This window comes from Lissotriton vulgaris, chromosome 4_1 (genome assembly GCF_964263255.1).
Source record: "Lissotriton vulgaris chromosome 4_1, aLisVul1.2, whole genome shotgun sequence".
NCBI lineage: Eukaryota > Metazoa > Chordata > Amphibia > Caudata > Salamandridae > Lissotriton > Lissotriton vulgaris.
In genome coordinates, this window is record NC_141691.1 from 1,774,059,351 (window position 1) to 1,774,084,735 (window position 25,385).

Sequence of the window (25,385 nt, forward strand, 5' to 3'; positions counted from 1 at the left end):
AATCGCCAGTGGAATCGCCAGTGGTTAAACTCTGGATAAGCCACTATAGAGCTTCGCCAGCTAAGCGCATCAGCAGGCGAGCCCTAAAAAATCTGAGGGGGTCCAGATGAATCTTACTGGGGTGGGACAGCGTAAAAAAGTTTGAAGACCACTGTCTTAGAGTGTTGTGTAAGTCATTGTGTGATGTCACGCTGTTCGATTGATGAGGTCAAGGAGGCTGGCGGCTGGTAACGGGTGGTCGGGGAGAAAGATGCCTGGCACTGCGAGGCATGGACTGTTATCCTGGTATTAAAGCTTAATAAGCTATGTTAAGTGTTATGTGGTGATTACAACACTATGACGACTAGTGTGAAACCCCGTCAAGCACCAGTACTACGTCAAGGTGAAAGTGTAGTCGACGGAGAACAGCCTGTGCCAACCTGGTGTAAGGATCAAGAATCCAGCTCCGTTAATTGGTCTGTCACGAAAGTGAGGTGCAGCAAAAAAGAGGATCTATGATATTGAAGGCAACATTTATTTTAATTTTAAAGAGGAATTTTTTTAAATTTCATTTTGTTCAAGCGCCTCTGCCTCAGCACGACCACTGCCTGAGCAGCAAGATTTTTATCATGCTTCCTGTTAGTGTCAGAGCATGCACAGCTGTTAGCGGCAGGGCCCATTTTGGCGGAGCGCACGTGTGAATGTTTGTGCGCGCGACCGAGATTACTTTAAAAATGCAAAGATCTTGCAAGAGAAACTTACCACAAGAGGGTACCCTAAGAAATTGGTCAGGGGAGCATTACAACGAGTATGGTATACTCCATGGGAAAATCTACTTAACCCGAAAATCAAACAAGACTCAGAACAACTGACATGCGTACTCACCTTCAATCCCAAGGCGAATAAAGTGAAACAAAACATTCTTAGGAATATGAGGCTAATAGAACATCTGAATATTCCTACGCCCTTGTTCGCATTTCGACGGGGGAGGAATTTGAGAAACCACGTGGTTAAAGCAACATGCCAGCAATCTTCACCAGCAGACCTGAGAGGTCTATTGGGTTTGCCAGGATTAATAGGGCACTATAGGTGTAACAGTTGCGCCGTATGCCCACAGACAAAAGACTCTAAATCATTAGAGATAAATAATAAGCAGCATAAACAATTGTGTTTTACAAATTGTAACACTAAAAACGTAGCGTATTCAGTAACATGCCCGTGTGGTAAATTATACATTGGGCAGACGACACAAGCTGTTAAGATGCGGCTATTACAGCATAAGTCGCGCATACGCTGAAAGACTGCAGGAGCCCCTATGGTCCAACATTATATTGTAATGGGCCATGATGAAAATGAATTGGACTGGTCCGTCTTGTCGGTGGTGAAAGCGTCGAACAAAATAGCATTGAAAAGCAATCTAAATCGTTTAGAGGCATGCATGAGAGAAAGATATCATACGTCAACTCAAGGACTTAACAACCGAGATTAGATTTGGGCATTAATCTAATACACAGAGGTTTGCTTGCGATTTCACGACAGGACATCTGCAGGGGCATTGCTATTAGAATAAAGAAAAGCAGGAAGCGGGGGATGTAACCTGCGATAAGGTGTTTTGTATCGATCTTGATTATCCTTACTGTTTATGCTTCAGTCACCATGTATAATATGTTGCCATGATGTGTACAGTTGTATATATTGTATATAATATAGGTGTTTATTTGTGATGGGTTTTAATTAATGTGTCAACCTGGTATGTGTTTTGAGTAAGCTGGTGTGAGATTCCTCTATACTCTGACTGTCCATATCTGACTGCCTATATCTTGTGTGTAAAGCTGATCAGGCATCATAGTAACTTTGTTTTGGTCAAGCCTATATATTCTCTATTATATATTGTTTCCTATCAGCATAGTGAGTGTACGTGTAAATTAGTTGACTTCGACAGTTTTTCACTAGTGTATCGTTATGAGTGGATTATGGGCTGTAGCCTGTAATAATGGGAAGGACTCTCTTGGTATCCCCCAGTACTTGCTGTACAGTTTCACTCTCCATATAATTGCGAACCTGTGTGCTGGGCTCCCTTGGGCATGTATATGAGTGGGAAGTACCGACAAGCTATGACTACAGATAGCTTTAATATGGCCTACATTACCGGTAAGAGAGTGTTTTTTTGAGCTCAGGGATCAGCGTGCCTTTGAGTCTCATTTCTATGTCCATGTGCGCACATGCATGACGTCGCGACATAGGGTGCACCGAGGTTGCTGATATTACACGGCGCGGTTCCTCTGTATACGGAGGCATTTCTGGCGGCTGTGGCGTATAGAGGAGAATAGAGGTGGACTGAGGAGTTTTGATTGACCGCATCTACAGTAAAAGTAAGTTACTGGATTCCCGGTTGAGGGGGTTGCATGCGTGGGGAACGCGAGAGCCACACCACTTTAGGTTTGAATCATCGTAGTTTTATGTACTCCACTTGTTTAGGCTGATTGACTCCAATAAGACAATATAGACGCGGATGGTGACTCTTTTCATGAGCTCATATTGGAGGGTGCTCTACCACACTGAGTGGGAGGTAAGCGCAAGGTCATTTTGAGCCCCTAGTTTTGGCTTGAGTTTTGTCTTTAGTTGTTTGAGAAGGATAGGGCACTTGCGGATTTTAAGCCGTTACATTGTTTTACTATAGGTTATTGTATCCTGAGCACTGAGATATGGTGTTCTAAACCTCGTACCCCAGTCCTTTGACCACTGGTTACATTTAAGTAATTGGTCTTTAGCATGCTTTGGCCTGCTCCTGTACATGGTGTATTGGATTGCGACACAAGGGTTCTGGCATTTGGTTGACGTTTTGTCGTTGTCTTATTTGGACTTATTCTTTTTCATTAATAATTTTGGCATTGAAATTATTTTTCAGACACAAACCCCGATATTGTATCAGGTGTGGGTGCGTCATTTCGGTAGCACTGGTGTCTGGTCACATGGTGGTGATGTGGGCAGTCACAACTATCAACCAGCTTGCTCGCCACATACTAGTAGGTTGGAGTAATATTGTTTTGTTTAGTAATATTTAACCCCTGTCCTGAGGAGGCCTAAGAAGAGAAGGCTGAAACGTGGTCACGTCGACACTTCTAAGGAGGAGTTGTTGTAATCAGAATAATCTGTATCATTGTAGGGTGTCACACTAAAACTAGGTCTACTAGTCTATTTGCCTTAGGTGTGTCACCCTGACTACCTCCATGTGGTTAACCCTGAACTGTAAGGGGGACACCAGTGAGAACTATTTTTGTAGGGTTATTGTGTTATGTTGTATATATTTATTTGCTTCGGTCTTTGTACGGAATGTTGCAATATGTAATTTTTGCGTTTTGCTTCATTGATTAGATGCCTCTACGCATGTGTGTTATGAAAACGTTTTGATATATTTCCCAAAATAATAAGAATTATGGAGAGGGTAATTAAATGTGCTCTACTCATAAAATGTGTAGTATTTTTTCCCTTTATACCATTTTCTATTGTATAAACCACACGACCAAGATCGGCAACAGAGTTTGCTGCATCGTTAGAAATGGAGCTGTGTAACAGGCAGCACAATTATTCCTGAGAATCTATACACCAGGACACCGGAGAAAAATTAAAGGGGAGTAACTCTAAGGTTGGTGTGTCTCCCAACGTTATGTATGAATAAAGACTGAATCTCAGCATTTAAAAAAAATTGTGGCATAAAGGTACAGTTAGGACATGTCTGCAGAGCACCCAGTAAAAGGAATTTGGTTGTGGAAGAGGCTGAGGATGGTGTAGAGGGGGGCGTGGCTTGGTGCCCGAACGGTATGGCGGCGGTCCTGTGAGGCTCTGGGACCCGGGGACCAGGAGTTGCGCATACCAGCAGTCTTTCTCTCCAACACAAGGCGGACTCGGTATGTGAATCTCTCGAGCGCTGTATGCGCTTCTCTTTGGCTGCTCTCAGTGCTTTTAACCGGCAGTATTCTTCGGCAGTTGTGGTGAGGCGGGTACACGATATCGCGACCGCCATTTCAATTAATTAACGCGCAAAACTCGAGAGGCAATGCTCTTCACTTCCCTGCACCAGACAAGCGCGCTATCCTGGAGGGAGTGCCTTTGAGACATCATTTCTCATATTTTATGCATTTATTATCCTGGTGGTTCCATGTTTTCCTCTAATGAAGACTCGTGAATGCTTTTCCATCTCGCTCCTCCCATTCCCTGCCAAAGTCATTGAGAAAGCCGTCAACAATCAGCTCGCCGCCTTCCTGGAATCCAACAAATCCCTCGACCCCTCACAGACCGACTTCCGAGCCAAACACAGCACCGAGACCGCCCTCATCGCAGCAACCGATGACATTCGAAAACTACTGGACAACGGAGAAACAGCTGCCCTCATCCTACTTGACCTCTCCGCCGCCTTCGACACAGCTTGTCATAGCACCCTCATACAACGCCTCAGCAACGTCGGAATACAAGGAAAAGCTTTGGACTGGATCATCTCGTTCCTTGCTGGAAGAACCCAGAGAGTCCGCCTCCCCCCATTCAAATCAAAGGCCACCGAAGTCATCTGCGGCATACCACAAGGATCATCACTCAGCCCCACCCTCTTCAACGTCTACATGAGTCCCCTCGCATCCATCGCGAGACAACACAACCTCAACATCATCTCCTACGCAGACGACACCCAACTGATCCTCTCCCTCACCAAAGACCCAAACACCGCCAAAACCAATCTACACGAAGGAATGAAAGAAGTAGCCGAGTGGATGAAGAACAGCCGTTTAAAACTCAACTCGGACAAAAGGGAAGTCCTCATCTTAGGATCATCCCCCTCTGCCTGGGACGACTCATGGTGGTCTCCGGCCCTGGGTACAGCACCCATACCTACAGATCACGCACGTAACCTGGGCTTCATCCAAGACTCCTCCCTCTCGATGACCAGACAAGTCAACGCCGTCTCATCATCATGCTTCAACATCCTACGCATGCTCAAAAAAATCTTCCGTTGGATCCCCACCGAAACAAGAAAGACAGTCACCTACGCACTGGTCACAAGCCGACTGGATTACGGAAATACCCTTTACGCCGGAACCACAGCCAAACTACAGAAAGAACTCCAACGCATCCAAAACGCCTCAGCCAGACTTATACTGGACATCCCCCGTCAAGATCACATTTCCAGCCACCTGAAGGACCTCCACTGGCTCCCCATCAACAAGAGAATAACGTTCCGTCTCCTCACCCACGCACACAAGGCCCTCTACGACCTCGGACCCGAATGCCTCAACACACGACTGTCCTTCTACACACCCACCCCCCAACTACGATCGTCCAATCAAGCCCTCGCCGCAATTCCGCGGATCCATAGAACCACCATGAGAGGAAGATCCTTCTCCTACTTAGGGGTCAAAACCTGGAATTCTCTCCCCACCCACCTCCGCCTTACACAGAACCACCTCTCCTTCAGACAACAGCTAAAAACCTGGCTATTCGATAAGTAAAGCACCCACCCTCCCACAAGCGCTTCGAGACCCTCTGGGTGAGTAGTGCGCTATGCAAATTCCTGAACTTGAACTTGAGCTGACACCACTATGCAGAATATTTATGGGCTTTATCCTTGATTTTTGGAAGTCATCAACCTGCAGTTTTATAAAAGTGCTATGTGGCATAAACACACAACTCTTGGATAACTCTACTGTTCTTAAGCATTATTTTTGGAATTTATTTGCGCTTATCTGCAGACAACCTACGTCTTTAAATACTGTTTGACTTCATTTCAATGGCAGTTGTAGCAGTTTTTCACTTGTGACTTTGCCATGTCTCAGAGGTGCGCTGTTATTTCCGCAATCTCTCCTTCATTAGGCGGTTCATAGAACATTTCTCTCTACCACATTTTCCTCTTTGGGGGATGTTATCTTTGTAGTTTGTGCATACTGCTTCACAGAGATTGATTAGATTTCACGGGCATGAAGAAAAAACTTCCATCGTCTTCATTCATACCTAAACGTGTTTTCATTAAAAATTCAAGGCTCTTTTCTGAATTTTCAAGATTTGAAGATTCTTGTTCTTCTGAGCCACAGATTGTCACCGCTAATATGGATCAATCAAAGTCAGCACCAGGGAAGTCTAATGTTAAGAGTTTAAAATAAGTTCCTCCCTCTCCACCTAAGCCAGGATCTCCGGTATTCATGGATTTGTTATTACAACAGACCTCTCAGACCCTTTATGGAGGAAACCAACTCCAAATCTCAAATTCTTTCAGACAGTTGGTCGCAATTAGATTCTAGGATCTCAGCAGTGGAACACAAAATGCCCTTGGTTGATGAAGCTTCTAGAACAGTCTCTTTTTTGCAGTCGCAGGTTTCAACACTTCAAAGCAGGTTGAAGAATTCGAAATAGGAGGAACAACAGACGCATTTATGGCCTGAAAGAGGGTGATGAAGGGTCAGACCTCATTGCCTTCTTTAAATCTTTTCTTCCTAAAGTCCTGCACTTACCTGATGACACCTCCATGAATATCCAACGTGCTCATAGACTGGGTCGGATCTCTAGCACCTCATCTTCCTTGCCAAAACCTAGAGGCATCATTCTATATTTTTGGGAATTAAAAGTCTTGACAGCTGCTAGAGCCATTCAGCAGATTTCATGGTCTGGGTCTACGTTGTTTTTTGCGCAAGATTACTCCAGAGCGACAGCGGCATGACGCAAGGCCTTCCTCGACATGAGATCTGATCTTCGGGCTATGGGAGCAAGATATGGTCTTTTTCATCCTTGTTTATTTAAAGTTACTTTTAATACAAAAGACTTCTACTTATGAAGATCTAATACGACTTCAAAGTTTCATTAACTCAACTAAGATGGACGATATGTATTTCTTCTTCACATGCCACTTGATTTTGCTAATTGCCTCTCTTTTTCTTTGTTAACTGTTCGCAGGTTGTTTGATGCTCATTGAGTAATATATTTGTAAGCTTTTTTTAGAGACTTCTCTGGCAGTATGTTTACTGATTTTTGATTGCATTGAGTTCGCTGCTTTATCTCTTCTTATATTTTCCCTCATACCTAATGCTTTCTAGTTTTACTCCTTATTTTTTGGTATTTGTGGGTTAATTAGTGTTGCTAAAGATTTGGCGTGCTCCCCTCCCGCCCTCCCCCCCCCCCATTGGCTACCCTGGTTCTCATCTGGAGGTCCGTCTGCCCTGTACGGTTCCACCCACCCTCGACTTGTTTTCCCTTCTTGTAAGTATGTTTTTTTGTCCTGCCTTTTGCTTTTTGTTCTGTCTTGCAGTTCTTTCTCTATCCTCTACCTGGTGACCGCATTACCTTGTTTGACCCTCATGCACCTTGTTATTCAGTTTACTCTTGGTTGTATCCTCCGTTTTATATTCTGCAATTCATTTCCTCCTTTGTTCTTTTCCTTAGCTTTTTGATTGTGCAGTTCCTTCTTTTCTTTTCGCTTACTCCATCTCATCTCTTCTTGCTTTCTTCCCTTTTTTTCAATATTAACCATTTTCTTAGCAGGATTTTACGCTCTGTTTCAGTTGTATTTCTTTTGCGTCCTATTCTTGATAATCTCTCTTATCCTTGCTCTGAACTTTCTTACTTTTATTATGATGTTTGCCAGTTATTTTCATTCTTACTTCTTTGACATAAATATGCATTATTTTGGTTTTGAATTGGACTTTTCTATTACATATCTAGACAATTTTATTGTTAATTGTTTGCTATGTTTCCTGAATTATTTTGTTGCAATATACCATCTTTATTATTGTGTTTTAGTATCTCATGCCACTTAAATTAGTCTCATGAACCATCAGGGGGTTGCATTCCCCTATTATGAGACAAAGGGTTCTGTCACATCTCGCAAAGATGAATACTGATTTTGTGTTTCTTCAAGAGACACACCTCACTGATAATGAATCTATGAAGCTGAAGAGAGGTTGGGTTTGTGAGGTGGTGTTCTCTCCTGGGGATGGTAAACGAAATGGGGTAGCGATTTTGTGCCGTAAATCTTTACCTCTCACATTTATATCATAAGAGTCGGATGACGAAGGGAGATGGATTAGTGTAAAACTGTCATTAAAAGGCATTGTGCTTTCTCTTTTCAATGTTTATGCACCAACAGGAGGTAATTCCTCCTTCTGGTCCACCTTAGCCACTCATATTTCCAATTGCATTGAGGATGATTTTATTTTTAATCAGGTTTTTGATCCTTTTTTAGATAGGAACTCCAAAGTATCCTTTACCCCCATAAATCTCACAAATCTTTCTCAATACAAATAGCTTGACGCCTGGCGCCTTTGCCACCTGATTACTAGAGAATATTCTTTTTATTCCCCAACTCACCAAACTCAATCAAGAATTGATTATATTTTTGTCTCTCATAACATTTCGCAATCTCTCACATATGCAGACATAGGTCCCATTCTTCTTTCGGATCATGCCCCAGTTTTAATTAACTTTGATATTCTCCCTAAGAATAGTGCCCCCAGAAGGTGGCGCTTTAACAATTCACTCTTATTAGATCCAAATTTTACCAGGGCTTTTACTTCATTTTCTCTGGATTATTTTGCAAGAAATTCCATACACTCACTATCTCCCGTTAGCATTTGGGACGCTAATAAAGCATCAGCTAGGGATTTAATTCTGGGATATGTAGCAGTAAAACGGCGGAAGTCACGTAAATCCATTGATGACCTTCTTAAACATATTAAAACAGAACATTTGTATTACACATCACATTCAGAGGATTCTCTCAAAAATCTCATTGACGCTAAACTACAGTTTAACAAAAAATCTACAGAGGATGCCTCCCTTTACTTGTTAAAATCTAGCGCAAACTTTTATGGAGGTAAAAATAAAGCGGGAAAAATTTTGGCCAATTATTTAAAGATCCGGCAAAATAAGTTAAACATTGATTCTATCTTTAATGAGCACCTGGACTCGAAATCTAAGGATACTGAAATGTTATCACAGTTTTCTCTTTTTTATAAGACTTTATATTCCTCAGAAACTCAACCTACAGATCATGAATTATTACAGTTTTTCTCAAACATAAGACAACCTCACCATACTTCCTTAGATCTTTCCCCTCTAGAAGTAGACATCTCTCAACATGAACTCATAGAAGCCCTTCAGGCTCTTAAGAAGGATAAAGCTCCTGGCCCAGACGGCTTTACTGTGGAGTTTTATAACCATTTCTCCAAATTTCTCCCGCCTAAATTACATTCATTGATAAATTTCTTCTCGAATTCCAAATACTCTTCTGTCTCCTTTTCCGCAGCCCATGTTTGTCTTATTCCGAAGGAGGGAAAGGATCCTAAACATCTTGTTAGTCAATATTGATTACAACATTTTTTCCAAAGCCTTGGCCCTATGACTCGACTCTTATTTACCAAGTTCATTAGGAAAGGAGCCATCTGGTTTTGTCAAAGGTCGAGTCTTAACTGATAATACAAGACTCTTTTTTGATGTTCTTTCGAAATCTTCTCATTTTGATTATCCCTTGGCAGCAATTGCTTTAGACGCCGAAAAGGCATTTGATACGTTTGAATGGTAGTATCTATTTTACACCCTTAAATAGTTTGGTTTTGGCCCTAAATTTGTCAACTTAATCTCTATCGTGTACTCCAGCCCGAAGGCTGCAGTTTGCGCCAATGGCCAGATTTTTTCCTTCTTTAGCCTAGGTAGAGGAGTTCGCCAAGGTTGCCCTCTTTCCCCATTTCTTTTCAATTTGGCTCTAGAACCTTTCCTATCTCGATTACACCAAAATCCTAACATTTATGGTTTTCAAACTCAGAATGTTCAAATTAGACTTGCAGCATATGCGGATGATATTTTGCTTTTTCTCTCTAAGCCTGATGTTTCAATTTCAGCTTTTTTTTAGATGAGGTGAAATCCTTTTCGCTCATCTCTGGATACAAATTAAATAATGATAAGTGCAAAATACTCCCATTAACAAAAAATACTTTTAGCTCACAATTTCAGGCTTCTAACTTTAAATGGAGTCCAACTCATATCAAATACTTAGGTTTGTATTTTAAACCTATTTCTGAAACGGTAGCATTGTGTATAAGTACCTGTCTTTTAAAGCTTTCGGAACTTACTTCCAAGTGGCATCCCCTTTATTTGTCCTGGTGGGGCCGCTTAGACACCATAAAAATGATGTTGGCACCAGTAGTTCTATATACGATTTCGCATTTGCCAGTCCCTATCCCCCTTAAGTCAATTGCAAAAATTAATTCTATATTGTCCTCTTTCTTGTGGAATAAGAAGAAATCCAGTATGTCTCTCTCCAAATTGACTAGCCCCAAAATAGATGGCGGAGTTAATTTTACCGACTTTCAAGCATACCATAAAGATTTTTTATTGTGGCAAGCTTCTATATGGTTACATTATTCTCCAGAAAATTGTCCCCTTTGGACCTCACTTGAATGTTTATTTTTATTTCCTTTTTCATTCCGTGAATATCTTTCTTTTTTTCGCGCAAGCCACAATCAGTGTCCACCCCTATATTAAAATCTAGGGCCAAACTCCTTAACTCACTTACTAACACTACTCCTATTTCTAGTGACCTTTTTCTACAATCAACGATCTGGCACAATAAATATCTTCTAATTCATATTAGACCCTTTTATTGGAAATCTTGGAGTGAAAGAGGCTTGATTTGGATACATCAGTTGTTTTTAGGTTCAGAGTTTATAACTTTTAATGCATTTAAGCAGTCATTTAATTTCCCAAATTCTTACATACGCAAATATACACTACTTAAAAACACTATCTTGGGGGTTTATTCAAATCTGCCTATCACACCTGATATGTCTACCACTTCACAGTCCTCTTCACAGCTTCTCACCCTGTTAGAAACATCGCCCAACGCTTCAAACATCTACAAACATTTACAAATTAGTACCAATGATAGACAGAAAACAAAGACTGAGGAGGCATGGGAAAGAGATTTTGGGGTTAGTTGGCCACTTTCACTTTGGGCAGCTATTTGGATCAAAATTTGCAAAGCCTCTAGAGCAGCCAGCACTACACAAACTCTATTTTTTTTTTATAATAGGCTTTTGTACAAGCCGACCGCTCTTTCTAAGAGTTTTTCTAATACCCCTGATACTTGTTGGACTTGTTCCTCTCCAAACGCAGGCTTCCTTCATATGCTATTTACATGCCCTTTAGTACATGCTTTTTGGAAACAAGTTTGGTCACAAATTAATCTCATTTATGGTACTAAGTTTCCTTTCTCTTTCACTCATATCTTTTTTGGTAGCCTTTCTTTTATTTGGAAGGAATAAAACGTTAAAATAATAGATCTATTAATAGCGCTTGCTTTTCAACAAATTACTGCCAATTGGAAAGACGTTTCAAAAATTTCTTACAGAACCTGGTGGTATAGTGTTTGTCATAATCATAGATTGGATACTGCTTTCGTTTATCCTCCTCAAATGGCTGCGAAGCGATCTGCCTTATGGTTACCTATTACAATGTTTATTGATGTTAGTGCCAAAAGATGTTTTTCACTTGCGCCTTCTCAACAGGAAGTTCTTAAAGCTCCCTGATTGTTTCATATTGTATTCTCTTCCATCCACTACTTGCATATATAGTTATCCTCTTTACATTTATTGTATTTCTTTTCAGTTTATTAGTCCAATTCTCTTATTTTATTTTTTATAAATATCAAATTGAATTGTTATATTGAATAATTTACCTGATCTATTTTGTATGGTCACCTTGTATGTTGTTTAATAAAATACTTGAACTTTAAAGAAAAAAAAAAGGATGGTGTTGAGCATAGAGTACTAATAGTTGACGAAGAAGAGCACTGAAATGTGTATAGAAAATCACGTCTTAAAGAAGAGTTCAGAATTAATGATAAAATGGTAATGTTGATGGTCGACTCAGATTCCTTATACACCATCATACCAAAACAGATGTTTGATGTTGTGTGGCCTAAAGAGACTTTGGAAACATCTGATGTAGTTTTAAAAGAATATCAAGGAGCTGATATTGGTGTGATAGGGTATTTCACAGCAACTCCTTGAATTTAAGACACGTTTTACTAAAGAAAAAGTGTATGTGGCAGCTGAAGGCCCTCTAATATTAGGTTGGTCAATTCAGTACAACTTGCACATAAATGTAAATCCTCGAGCTATGGAACAAGTTTCTGTAGTTCTTGATGAAGAATTGGATAGCTTACTCAAAGAAGTTAGAAAAGGTTTTGAAGACAGGGTTGCAGAAGCAAAAGACTATCAAAATAAAATGATCTTAAAAGAAGACGCTGAACCAGTGAAGCACTCCATGAGAAAAGCACCATTGGTGGCCCGCAGCGAGGTCAAATCTACTCTTGATCAGATGAATAAAGATCCAATCATTGGACCTGTGGAGGCGACACAATGGTTGTCCCTGGTTGTCATCACAAAGAAATCTGATGGTTCCCTTTGTGTGGATTTGCGCAGTCTTAACCAAGCTGTGGTTATGGACTGTTTTCCTTTACCTAACATTAATTAACTAATTTTATAGCTATCCAATTGCAAGTTCTTTTCTAAATTCAATCTCCAAACTGCTTACCACCAGGTAAAATAGCATCAGGATTCAAAACATTTGACAGGAATCAGCTGGCAATGAAGGGAATGACAAAGTAATGAATGCTTAGCAGGGACAACATGAAAACAACATTCAATTGTATGAAAACTATAGTGTGTGCTTACATTGAGAAAGCATGTGAAACAGGAATGACAAATTTTGAGAAGCAATGTAAAGCATGGTATTGGAATGCATGATTAACAAGAAAACGGTAGAAACTTGTCTGCCAGCGCCGCTCCTACCTGTCAGGAGCACTGCATCTTTCGCCAGCAATTCCCGTGGGGTGGACGCTGAACTTTTCCCTGACTGGCTGCCCTTCCTCCCTCCTGCCGCCGCCGAGGAACACCAGGTGGCCGCTGCGCGGAGGGAGAACTACTACTCCCAGCATCCCCTGCGGGCGCTGACGCCCGTGACGCGCCTGGAGGCGGTCAAAAACACACGGGAGGTCCTGCGACACGGGACGCGCGCGGGACCGAGCTCGGGGCTAAGCCCGGGCAAAGGGCGGGCCCTCTGTGGCCCTCAGAGGCACAAGGAGGCCGGGACGGGCCCCCCCTCTTGGCTACAACGAAGGAGGAGGTACCGAGCTGTTATATTGTCCTACCTTCCACTGGATACAGGAGGTAAATCATATTGACTCATAATCGTGACTGCTTTGATACCCCTTTCCGCCTAACAGATTTGGATTTCGACATTGTACACTGGTCCAGCACTGGTGTTTGTCGTTGTTACCATATTGCTCCTATATACGAAAGTTATCAACATTATGGATGGTAAAGGGGTCATAAATAATACTAACTCCCGTGGGGGGCCTGGAAACGGGAGTTTGGATAACTTAAATTTCTACCGTCAATCCCCCTTAGTAACAACCAACTTCTGCCAATCGCTATCACTATTGGAAGAACTTAATGCGCTTTGTAAAACTAATTACATCCTGTTTCAAGAGGGTAACGAATCAACTGGTGCCCCATTAAACATAAGTCCTAGTCCTAACAAACTACCTAACCCCCAAGTAACCCACCAGGGAAACCACTCCTCATTTACAGAAAAAGATAGTATTTTTATTACAAACCCTCAGACACCCCCCACCAAAAGAAAGCGGGATGCAAGCCCCACTTCGGTCTGTACTATTTCTCCGCAATCTTTCAGGGCATGCTCTACCTCTGATTCTCCCCCACCTTCAATACCAACTGACCCTTTGACCCTGATTGAACACATCATTAAATCTTTAATATCCCCTTTGGTTAAAAAAATCATGGTTATCGGGGAAAAAGTTGCCTATATAGAAGAAACAACGAAGGCGAACGCTATCCTCTTAGAAAGTCTGGTAAGTGCTAACAAAGCTGAACTCACAGCCACTGCCGATCTACCTATAATTATGACACAAAGCAGCTCTCCCCTAACCAAGCCATCTGCACCTAACAAATCTAAAAAGTCATTACCTTCTATTACTCGGCAAACTACACCAAACAGAAGTAGTCCAAAAAAGGTAATACCACTGAACTCTGATAAAGGAGTAGGGTCATCCAAATATTCAACGCCCTTAGTGGGGACTCTCTCAAAAAATGGTTATAGGCTAAGAAAAACTAATCAAATTGATCTACCGCCGGAGGCAGCTCCATTTGTTTGCATTCTAACAGGCGTGCCTGAATTAAGCAATGGAAAATTCGAGGGACACACCGAGCTGGCAAACAAGGTATCTTTTTGGTTAACAAAGAATAGGCCCCTTCCACCAAACTTAGACGGGAAAATACTGAATGTCAGAAGGGTGAAATGGTTGGGTCCTCTAACCAAAGATATAGCGGGAGATCTGATTCTTGTAAACTTTAGGGACCCTCGGGTTGTCCATTATCTTCTGGGCTGGCAGCCTCAAAGGGGGGACGGCCCAATAGTTGCAAGGGAATTGAGAGATTTTTACCCCAGAGCCGCATTTATGCCCCATGTAAGATTTAAGACTGGAAATAGTTACTGTAGGGGCAACAATACACTCAGCAACCATAAGCTACCCACTTGGAAACACTTTTCGCATTGATCTGATAATTCGACCCTTGAAAGGTCTGATAACAAATCTCTGATGCCCGGGGCTGCTTAGAATTGCAGAGGAGGCGGCACTAAGTGGGGGAATGATGTTTAGTTTAGATCGGTTATATGCCGATTGAGTGAGGGTTGTACTCCCCTTTTTTAGGTCTCGCCTGTCGATGCGCATGCGCATCGAGCAAGCGAGACTATGGGGGCTTATCCACTCTTTATCCAACTTGCAAGGAATCGTGGCGATTCCTTGCAGTGCCCGTGACTTTTAAGCTCAATGCGCATGCGCATTGAGCTTAAAAGCGCGTGCACATCAGTTCCCTCAGCAGCACTCCAGGCCCCTGCTGCTTTCACACCTCCCCGCTCCGCCCCCTCCCCTGCCCGCAGTGTCGCATTTCTCCTCCCCCCTCCCCTTATCTGCCTTCCCTCCGTCTGTTCCCTCTCCCCGCTCCGCCCCCTCCCCTGCCCCCTCCCCTTCTCTCTCTTCCCTCCGTCTTGCTTCTCCAGCCCACCCGGCCTCACTTCTCCTCCCCCTAATTACACTTCTTTCACTGCCGCCAGGCTGCTGTCACTTAATCTCCCCACTGCCCCACCCCCATTAGTGTCCTAACTACACTTCCAAGTCTCGCTACCTCGCCGCCTCCTCTCTATCCCTCTCTCTCCGTTCTTTTCCCATCTCTCCGTCCTCCCCTCTCCTTTTCTCAATATTCTTCTTTTCATACTTGTTTTTGCAGTAATCTGGTACATCTTTTGATTTTCGGCACTATCTCGACTCGTGTAGCTCGTGTTCCTCTGCCCATTTGTGCTTCCAGTATATTCCGTCATAGCCTACTTTCCTGTTCGAGCTTGCTTTAGCAAATTCCTGTCGCTTCCACACGGATCACAAGATGTTTTATCCAGGTTAGAGCTGTGCTGGAGACCTTCGCTCACAGCAGATTGCGGTTACCAGACCCTCGCCTCGACTGCAAGATGTCTCTGCAGAAGAGAAATGTAACTGCGAACACGAGTCTGTCTGTTGCAGACAGTCCTGCAAGATACCGCCAGGCTGGATTACTTGCCATCATAGTCCATTCCTAGGGACACAGTTACTCTGTTTACTAACTTCTCCCTTTTATTCCGCGATGTAAAGCTTTGAAACTCTCCATAGTTTCCTTCAATAGATAACTGTACACACAACTGTGGAAGCTATGGGTGTCGTCAGCTCTCAGTGCTCGCCAGAGTATCTCATTCCGGTATTTTCAGATAACAGAGCTTCCCCGTCGCTGGGCAGTCTGCGCAAGAATCTCTCTGCGGTTCGGGCATGCAGATGTATATTGCCACATACATTGAGGTCCGATGCTGCCATGCTCCTTCAAGGTGTCTCTGGTACAGGATCCGCTCCTGACTGCGGGGATGCTTTTCAGTGCCTCGAAGTATACTTTGAACAGTGGCCTTCATGCAGGTTATTGTGCTCCGACTCCCCCTGGCTCCTATCCAGGCAGAGAAGCAGACAGGCCCACCTTCAGCCAATTCTACTACTTGGTGATAGCACGCACAGTGGCCTGCTGGCTGCTGTTGCCCCTTATCTTGAAGTGTCCCTGTTGTCTTTGTACTGTTGCAGCAAAGAGTACACGCAACCAGAAGATGCAGTCTAACCCGCCCCCATAATCTCTGTCTCCTACTGCGAAAACTCTCTAAGTAAGAGTTTTTTTTCATTACCTTTTGCTTACATAAAAGCCTGTTTGGCTCAGACACTTTGTGCAGTTAATTACATCATCAGCACCGATGTCAATGTGTTCTGTCGGGATTCCTAATTTAAAAAAAGTTGAAATGACGCAGCGTCTTTCCTCAAAATTAATTTGGAGCTAGCACTTGCAGGTGGGGGTAAAATGTTAGCACTCCGCAGCTTACAATAAACAGTGCGTCCTGCTTCTCCGCTAAACTCCCTCACCCTCACTCACCCTCACTCACCCTCAACCCCTCACCCTCACTCACCCTCAACCCCTCACCCTCACTCACACTCACCCTCACTCACCCTCACTCACCCACCCTCAACCCCTCATCCTCACTCACCCTCACCCTCACTCACCCTCAACCCCACTCACCCTCAACCCCTCACCCTCACTCACCCTCACCCACCCTCACCCTCACTCACCCTCAACCCCTCACTCACCCTCACTCACCATCACTCACCCTCACCCTCAATCCCTCACCCTCACTCACCCTCAACCCCTCACCCTCACTCACCCTCACCCTCACCCTCACTCACCCTCAACCCCTCACTCACCCTCACTCACCCTCACTTGCCCTCACTCGCCCTCACTCGCCCTCACTCGCCCTCACTCACCCTCACTCACCCTCACTCACCCTCACCCTCACTCACCCTCACCCTCACTCACCCTCACCCTCACTCACCCTCAACCCCTCACCCTCACTCACCCTCAACCCCTCACTCACCCTCAACCCCTCACCCTCAACCCCTCGCTCACCCTCACTCTCACTCACCCTCAACCCCTCAGCCTCACCCTCACTCACCCTCAACCCCTCACCCTCACTCACCCTCAACCCCTCACCCTCAACCCCTCACCCTCCCTCACCCTCAACCCCTCACCCTCGACCCCTCCCCCTCAACCCCTCACCCACCCTCAACCCCTCACCCTCACTCACCCTCAACCCCTCACCCCCTCACCCTCACTCACCCTCAACCCCTCACCCTCACTCACCCTCAACCCCTCACCCTCAACCCCTCACCCTCACCCACCCTCACAACACATATTGTGTTACAATAGGTGTCACATTTGCGAAAGATAAAACTATTGGCATTGTAAATAACAAAGCTATTAATTCGCTATTTTCAAAACAAGCACATAAATAAATGTGTCCTTTACAATACCAATAGCTCAAACTTTCCTAATGCGAGACATATTGCATTGCTGTGCTTCTCTCCCCTGCTGCACTCTCCTGCTCTCTAGAGATGTGGCCTAACGACCAGAGCTGCCATCTAAGTCACGTAAATACAAAACATGTTGCATTCCAAATGCTATAGGTGTCACATTCGCGAAAGTTATAACTATTGGCATTGTAAATGACAAAGCCATCAATTTAGCAATTTTAAAAACCAACAAATAAATAAAATATGTCATTTACAAGACCAATAACTCCAGCTTTTCTAATGCGAGACCTATTGCATTTCCAATGCTTGTTTATATGAATGAAATTCCTTGTTAATGCACTTTGAGCTTTTCTCCTATAATCTAAAAACTGTTTGTTTTATTTTTGTAAACTCACTGTATGTATGTACATATTTACTCTTTGGCATGGTATTTCCTTTTAAAGTATTATATGAATGTATTTTAATAATTGTACTGTGCTTTTATGGTTGCTTTGTTTCAACCGAATAAAGCTTATTGATACTGATACTGAGAGGATGCACACTGACAAGAACAATACTATTTCAGGAGAAGTAAGACTGTTGCTTTTTAGAATGTATAAATAATCATATTAATAATCATTTTCATCATTTATTCTTGTGCATGTATTATGATTTTTTCCCCCTGAATTAAATATGTATGCAATTGAGAACTTATGAATCCTGAGCAATACCTTAGCATATTTCATCAGCGCCCCAACCAAGCTTGCATAGAAAATCTAGTGCAAAATTTTGGAATATTAGAGCAGAACTTAAAATATTGGAAGAGCGTGTTGTAGCACCGCCATTAAATAGAATATTATCAATGTTAGCAACACTTTATTCATTCCCATATCATGTTTCATCAGGCTGGCTTCTTTAATTGCTAGAACAATGATGTGCATTGTGTTTTCTGGCAAAGTATTTTAAACTGGTATGGTTTCTATTTGTAAATGATTTATGGTTTTGTACATGCATTTGTTAAGTGTCATAAATATTGTATGCTGTGCATCCAATTTCATATTAGACATATAAACTTCTCCTTGAATATACATAATTAGCTACTGCAGAGAACCCCACTGTATTATGGAAGATATCGGAATACAGGAATATTTTATATGTGCTGATTGGATGTGTCTGCACAATTGTGTTGTGAAAAAGCACAATTATGCCCCATTATTTGAAAAAGAAGAAAAAAAAAACCTTGTGAGATAACTGCATGGCTGCGATTATGTTCACTCGCTTTTCACCAGCCAACCCTTTACACAGCACGGTAAAATCAATATTAGTGTGTCTTGTGACAGCAAATAGATGCTACAAGCTAGCAGGCGTAGAAATGTGTCAATTTATGCCATTCAAGTGGGTTGCGAGTGCAGGAGGAAAGAGGCAGCAGCTCGCAGATAGAGATGGGAGAAGAAGTAGGAGCAAACTAGCAATCTACAGCACTAATCTGTGGCAATGAAAGCAGTTGTGAAACAACTGACTGACCTTGGGAGGCCGAGGAATCAGCTGGAACCATATTGGGGTATGAAAAGCACTAAGCAAGTGATGTAATATTGTCGGCAAAGGGAAGCTTTGGGACAAAGGCCTACAGGTAAAAGGTAAAAGAAGCTATAGCCACTGAGCTAAGCACCCAGCTCATTTATGGAGAAATTAAGACTTGCAGAGTTGGTTAATTTAAAAGAAACGCCGGAGAACAAAAGTGAATAGGTTGAAGTACTGCGTGATTAGGTATGAGGCAGACTACAAGAAGGCCAAGGTAAGTCTTTGGTGCTGATCGGACTTGGGTAGCTCTGCTATAGTCATGAAGGTGTGGAGTAGAACTAGAAAATATAAAACACTGTTCCAGAGAGCAGCAGCCCCAACATCTTACTTGATAGAAGGACCATAAACACGGATATATTCCTACTAACCTGCTGAACAAAACAAATGTGGGCAACTCAATTCTTAGTGAATGTACACAGAGAAAGGAATGGCTTTATATTAGAGCTTGGCCAATCTCTTGGGGTATGCTCTATGGCTATGGGCTTCATGTCAATCCATAATCTGAATGTTTGCAAAAAGGATCCAGTAATCTGTATGTGAGCGTGCTTCCAATTATACAGCTATTATATTAGACCATAATAAAGTCTCACTGCAGATAAAACTACCCATTCACGTTCAATGATAGCTTTTCAAACAATTTAGGACCCAAAATCGGGTCCAATGCTAATTAATACTCTGACAATACCAAATGAGAAGATAACAAACACTCTTAGACACCATAAACATGCCTATTTCATAGTGGAATACTCTGCCTAAACAGTTTCCATTGATTTAAGGCTGAAAAGGAATGATTACGAGTAAAGTAAAATACTGCAGTAATACTGCAAAATTTCAATTTTTGCACAACAAAATTGGCATTTTGAGCTGTAAAATTTGCAAATCTACGCTGCAATATCCGGGGAAGGGGGGTTCCTGATTACGACTTCTCAGGAATGCTTGCATTGCAAGGCATGAGGGACTATATTACTCTGAAACGTATAAAGAACCTTCACACATTAAATTCTTTGTCATTGTGATAGACTGTATTGAGACAGTAACCGTTTTTTGTTTTTTTCCCTCTGTAATAGTTAAAAAGAAATGTTTAAGTCGTCTCAAAATGTTAGCTAGACCTATCTATCGGTCTTGTCAATACTTGTTTTACTAGTGTCAATATCTCCCTGACGCAATGTATTTTCTTTCTCGGTTTAAGTGTAATGACTGCACCGGTATCACTTATTGCATGGCTTGGTGTCGGTGTTCACTTTTCCACTGTTTCAATGCATCAGAGTCATCAAAAGGGTGACACTCCCGATATGGTGTTTATGAAATTCCGTCACTGTCTAAATGTCATAGTCAAAGTCTTCCTTTTCCTGGATGCATACCATAGATCCAAGCCCACGTGAGTGTCAATGACTCTCTCTACCCGCCCATGTGTCAGCTTCTCCCTGTCGCTTGTTGTATGCTTTGGCCTCCCTGTCCCAGTATGTGTAGCAGCGCCGCTGTGACCCAATAAGGCGCCAGAGTCTCCCAGTATTGTGCTGGGTGTCACTCTATCCCTTCCAACTTCTGTTACAGTGCAATCCTCCAAGTTTATCCCTGTACCAGTATCTATCACCACGCCTGCCTTTAAAATGGCCCTGGCACTGTTCCAGCGACTGTGCCTCCCTGTAACCGTGTTCATGTCTTCCTGTCAATAAGTTCAAGTGGTAACGCATTCCCCAACAGTGAAAATAATTTGTCTCCCAGCCAAAATGTAAGTCCCTCATGTTGGATTGTAGGCACCCCCTGTTTCAGTGTCTTTACAGTACCCAGTGCACTCAGCCATCTCTTTACCCAGACTACATGTCTATGTCTTACTTTTGAGGTTCCCCTCTCTAAGATAGTCTTTTTTGTTTCAGAACAGCAGTGTGTTTGCATTGCCGCAGTTCACACATTTCCCTTCTTTGTACTGGTCTTCCAGTCCCAGCATGTTCCCTAATTCAGTGTCTTCCCTTACCTTCTATATATGCTTGTCTCAGTGTGGAGCATTTCCTGCATCGATTTCTGTACATTCTGTCCAAGTGTCAAGTTTACTCTCTGTAGAAAGGCAGGTGTTTTCGTGTTCCAGTGTGAACATCACGGTAACAATCGTCGTATTCCCGTCTCAGTAACGGGACGTACTCAATCACACGACCTCCCTGGTCCCAATGTGGGTATATTCCTTGTGTATGATTTCCTGGGCCATTATGAAGGTATTACCTGCCCCACTGTAAGCACATTGAAGCTTGCCTGTTCCCCTGTGGTTGTATTCCCGGCCCCACTGCACCATTCCCTGTGCCAGTGTTCGCAAGCACCCTGTGCCAACAATTGTTTTCCCGGCAAACGTCTGTCTGAATGAGGTATATTTCCCATCCCAGTGTGCGAGTCTCTCGGTACTGGTGTACATACACTGTCGTGATGTACGCGGATTCCTTGTGTCAATGCAGGTGGCTGTAATACTTGAGATGCCTGAATACAACAGGCGTGTGTGTATTCTTTGCTAACAGTCAGTTAGAAGCGTTCCAGGAGGTAATGCCAGATGCTGGCTATGCTGTGGTGAATATGCAGTTCTACTTGTTTCACCACTATGCTGGGCGGATTTGCTTCCATAGTTAAGTGTGCTTCTGCTAAGCGGAGTAGTTACACACTATGACGTATAAGTGGAGTCAAGCAAGGACATAGAATGAATTTCTAGGGTTGGGCTAATAATTATGTTACAAGGAATAATTTTCACCGGAATCTGTAACTGCCCTAAAAGCCCAGGGCTCTGAAAGAACCAACATAATACGAACATCAAGACACAAACAGTAGCCACTCATCTACTCAAGACACCATGTGGCTCAGCTTACAACACCCCTTCCCACTTTCTCGTATGAAAAGAACGCACACAACACACTATCAAACTAAACATTATAAGCAAAGACAACACAGTGCACAACAAAGAAATCTAGACTAAACAGAAGATATCTGCAAAATAACTCTAAGCAAACATGCATATATGTCATTCACCATTGCTCAGCACAAACCAAAGAGCCAAGCCTAAACTATGTCAAATGTTGGCTCTTCCTACAAGTGAGAACTCCATCAAACACCCCACCCCTTTTACTACTACTCAAACAAGAGAAATTAACAAATTAGCTGTTGTGGTAAACACAAGAAACACAAATACTGCGGGCATCATCTGTAAATACCAGTCAGTGTGCATCCACATTTGACACAACAAACCACTTGCTGCCTTTTGTCACTACTTCGCACAAGTAACTGACCATCAATCATATGCTAAGATAGTCCTCTGGCAGACAGTGCATGTAGGTATGTGCCAAAAATTACAGCCCCAGTGTATGTCACATACATTTGTAGCACTGATGTCGTTTCAGTCAGTAGTCCACGAGAACACATCAAACTCACGCCTTTTGCAACAAATTGCAACAAACCGCTTTAAAAAAACATAACATATAGAATGGCTGAATGCTTTGCCCGTTGCCCAATTCTAACATTGCTATTTGTAGGTTCCCAATAAACCCTGCTTCTTTTTGGGTGGTGACTGCCTTAAAGAGGCCACCACCAAATAATAATCTGGGAATAAACCCCCGAAGCAAACAGGCAGGAGTGCCTGTGTTTAAATAATCTTCCTCCTATCAGCTATACCCACGCCAAAAAGGTGTTTCCATTTCATAAACTGTGTTGATCTCTGGGCTATGATTTCAGCGGAAGAATCTACTTACTACAGGTCCTGACTTGGCTTGCATATGCGTGGCGTCTACCATGTTGAGGTGGTCTGTGGTATTCATTAGTGTAGCATGTGGATGGGCTGCGAAAGGACTGGTGGTAACTGTCGTCACATGAGGACCTGCTTAGGTATGCTTGACCCCTGGCTTGGTGGCCACGGGAGAAGGAGCAGGTATGGGAGTGATAAAAATTAAGTAGAATATTGTCCTTTAAGATGGTCAACAGATGTTGTTTATCATTACAGTAAGTAAGATAACATTACCTGATTTGGTGAACAGACTGGGAAATCCTCAACTGGTGGAATTAAACCCTGAGCAATCAACTGTCCATACGATGGAGGGGCTTCCCTTCTCAACAATTCCGCTTCTACTCGTGATAACTGTGTTTCAAAAGACCTTCCAAAATGTGAGAAAACGTGGTTATTTATCAGTAAAATTACAGAGATCAAAATGAGAACATACAGCAAACTCCATGCGTACATCAATTCAAAAGTAGGCTATCCAGTATATGCATCTTTTATAGAATCACAGCTACTTAAATATTGCACCAGTTCTAGCTGGAAATCAGCCAGTAAAAAGCAAGGAGGGTGCAGGTCTTCTGAATCACCAGTTGAGCCCACCTTTGCCTGCATCTCACTACTCTGTTAAGCACCTCCCTTCAGACCTTGAGCACATCTGTTATAAACATGCAATACTAATTGCCTGGGAAGCTTGGAGGGTTGCCTAAGAATTTATAAAAGATATCAATGCTGTCGGTTCACTTTTACAGGGAAGTAGATTTTTCTTCTGCATCACTGGCTCTTTTATAGATTTGCATGATATTTCAATAGAATACAGAGCAGCAGGTACCCGACAAATGGATGAAGAGTTGCATCATCATCAAAATAGCTTCTTTAACACTTCCTGTCGCACAGCAGCATCAGCTTTTACCTCAGTATGCAATGATGTGTGAATATCTGGAATGATGTGTGCCATGTATATGTCAATCAATGCCATACTGGCCATGAAATCCCCTGTGGTTTCCCTCCCTCTCAGTAAGGGAACTCTCACTTTTCTGGCTAGTTATCTGTCCAATATATGGTTGGTAATAAATGATGCAGTCTACAAGCCATCTGGCTACAGTGGTCTTGTCACTATGCACCTATGCAATGGATGTCTATAGGCTACAAATCGTGTCAAGAAAGAATCCCCAGTAATAGTTTTAAGAGAAATTTCTGGAAGTTGAGGCTCAGCCCCAATCTTTAGAAGAGCCCTGTGCATTTCTAGATGGTTGCCTTGGACTTCAGCTTTGACAGTGCAATTATCACAGAGTTGTACTTTTGGGGGAAGAAATAGACACTTGACCAGTTAAGATGAAGCACCTGAGCACCAGATATTTTATGAACACCGTGGAAGCAGATTGCAACCCGAACTGTAGACCCTTAAGTTGTCAATGCTGTACACCCACTTTGAATGTAAGGAAACGCCACGGCTTCTGGTGTACGAGGTTGTGCAAGTAGGTATGCCTGAGGTCCCATAACATCCAATCTTCCTGTTGCAGATAGGGGATCACCTCTACCACTATTACACATAAACATTTCTGCTTTTTCATACACTATTTGACAAAGTGCAAGTTTATAATGAGGCTGTCTTCTGCATCAGGAACTAGTTTAAACAGCAACCCAGGTTGCTTTAAGGAACAGCACCTTAAATTCAGCGGCCTATCTGAGGTTTATGGTGCAGACTGGGACAGTATAAGGCAGACACAATGATCAGTTGAATGTAGGAAGGGGATAACCTCTAAAATTGAATGAAAATGCTTCTAAGACCTCAAAGGCGAAATGTGCACCTACCTCACTGACAGGACCTCCACCGTCTTCATCATATCAGTGTTGGTCTGTATGGTTAGCAGCACCTGATTGGCCTATTTGACAAAAAGTTTGTCACCACTGAAGGGATAGCCTGCCCTTTGGCCTGTACTTCTAGATAAAAGATTATACAATTCAACCAAGCTTAGCATTGGAAGCCTTACCTTTGAGCCATATGATGAAAACATGTGTCTGCCACATTTAAAAATGGCATAATAGCATGCTTGGGTACCAATCTGCACTCCTGCAGCATTTTCCCAGCTTCATCATGAATGTGTTCCAGCAGGAACGGGACCCGCTACTCTATCTTTCCCCTTTACTTCCTTTCACATCTTGTTAGCAGCAACACTGCATTTGATACTCATTCAGTGAAGTACACTGTTCATCCTATGCCCCACAGTTTTCTGTTGTCTTCTCCAGGGCACGGATTATTCCAAAAAAGGGTTTAAGGTATTCTAGTGTGCATCTGGGGCCAACATAGAATCTTAAGTTATCAGTGGCTACAGACAAGTGGGGGTTTAATCTGGGGCGCTATATTTCTCATCTTGTCTGAAGGGGCTTGCTGGCACAAAGTTGAGTTCTTGAAGAGTGTTTTCAACTTGTGAACCAGCAGAGGAAGGTAAATGTGGTTTTCTACAGATGTCATGCACGTCTAAGGGAAAGCACAGTACTTGGGCTCAGACAACTGGTCAGGCCAAACATGTATGACTCTTTTTCATCAGTGCCACATATAATGCCAGATGGTGATAAGGCCTAGGGTCAATAGGATAGGAATGAACTTCGGCAGAAATACTT

The 25,385-nt window shown here is 42.8% G+C and overlaps 1 protein-coding gene across 1 annotated transcript in view; it reads right to left on the reverse strand.

The window, feature by feature from the left end:
• LRP12 (LDL receptor related protein 12) overlaps positions 1–25,385 on the reverse strand; it is a 189,171-nt gene that overhangs the window by 21,330 nt on the left and 142,456 nt on the right. Inside the window, exon 6 of the mRNA XM_086966104.1 lies at positions 23,007–23,139. Coding sequence (XP_086822230.1) covers positions 23,007–23,139 — 133 coding nt within the window. The remainder of the gene's footprint in view (positions 1–23,006; positions 23,140–25,385) is intronic.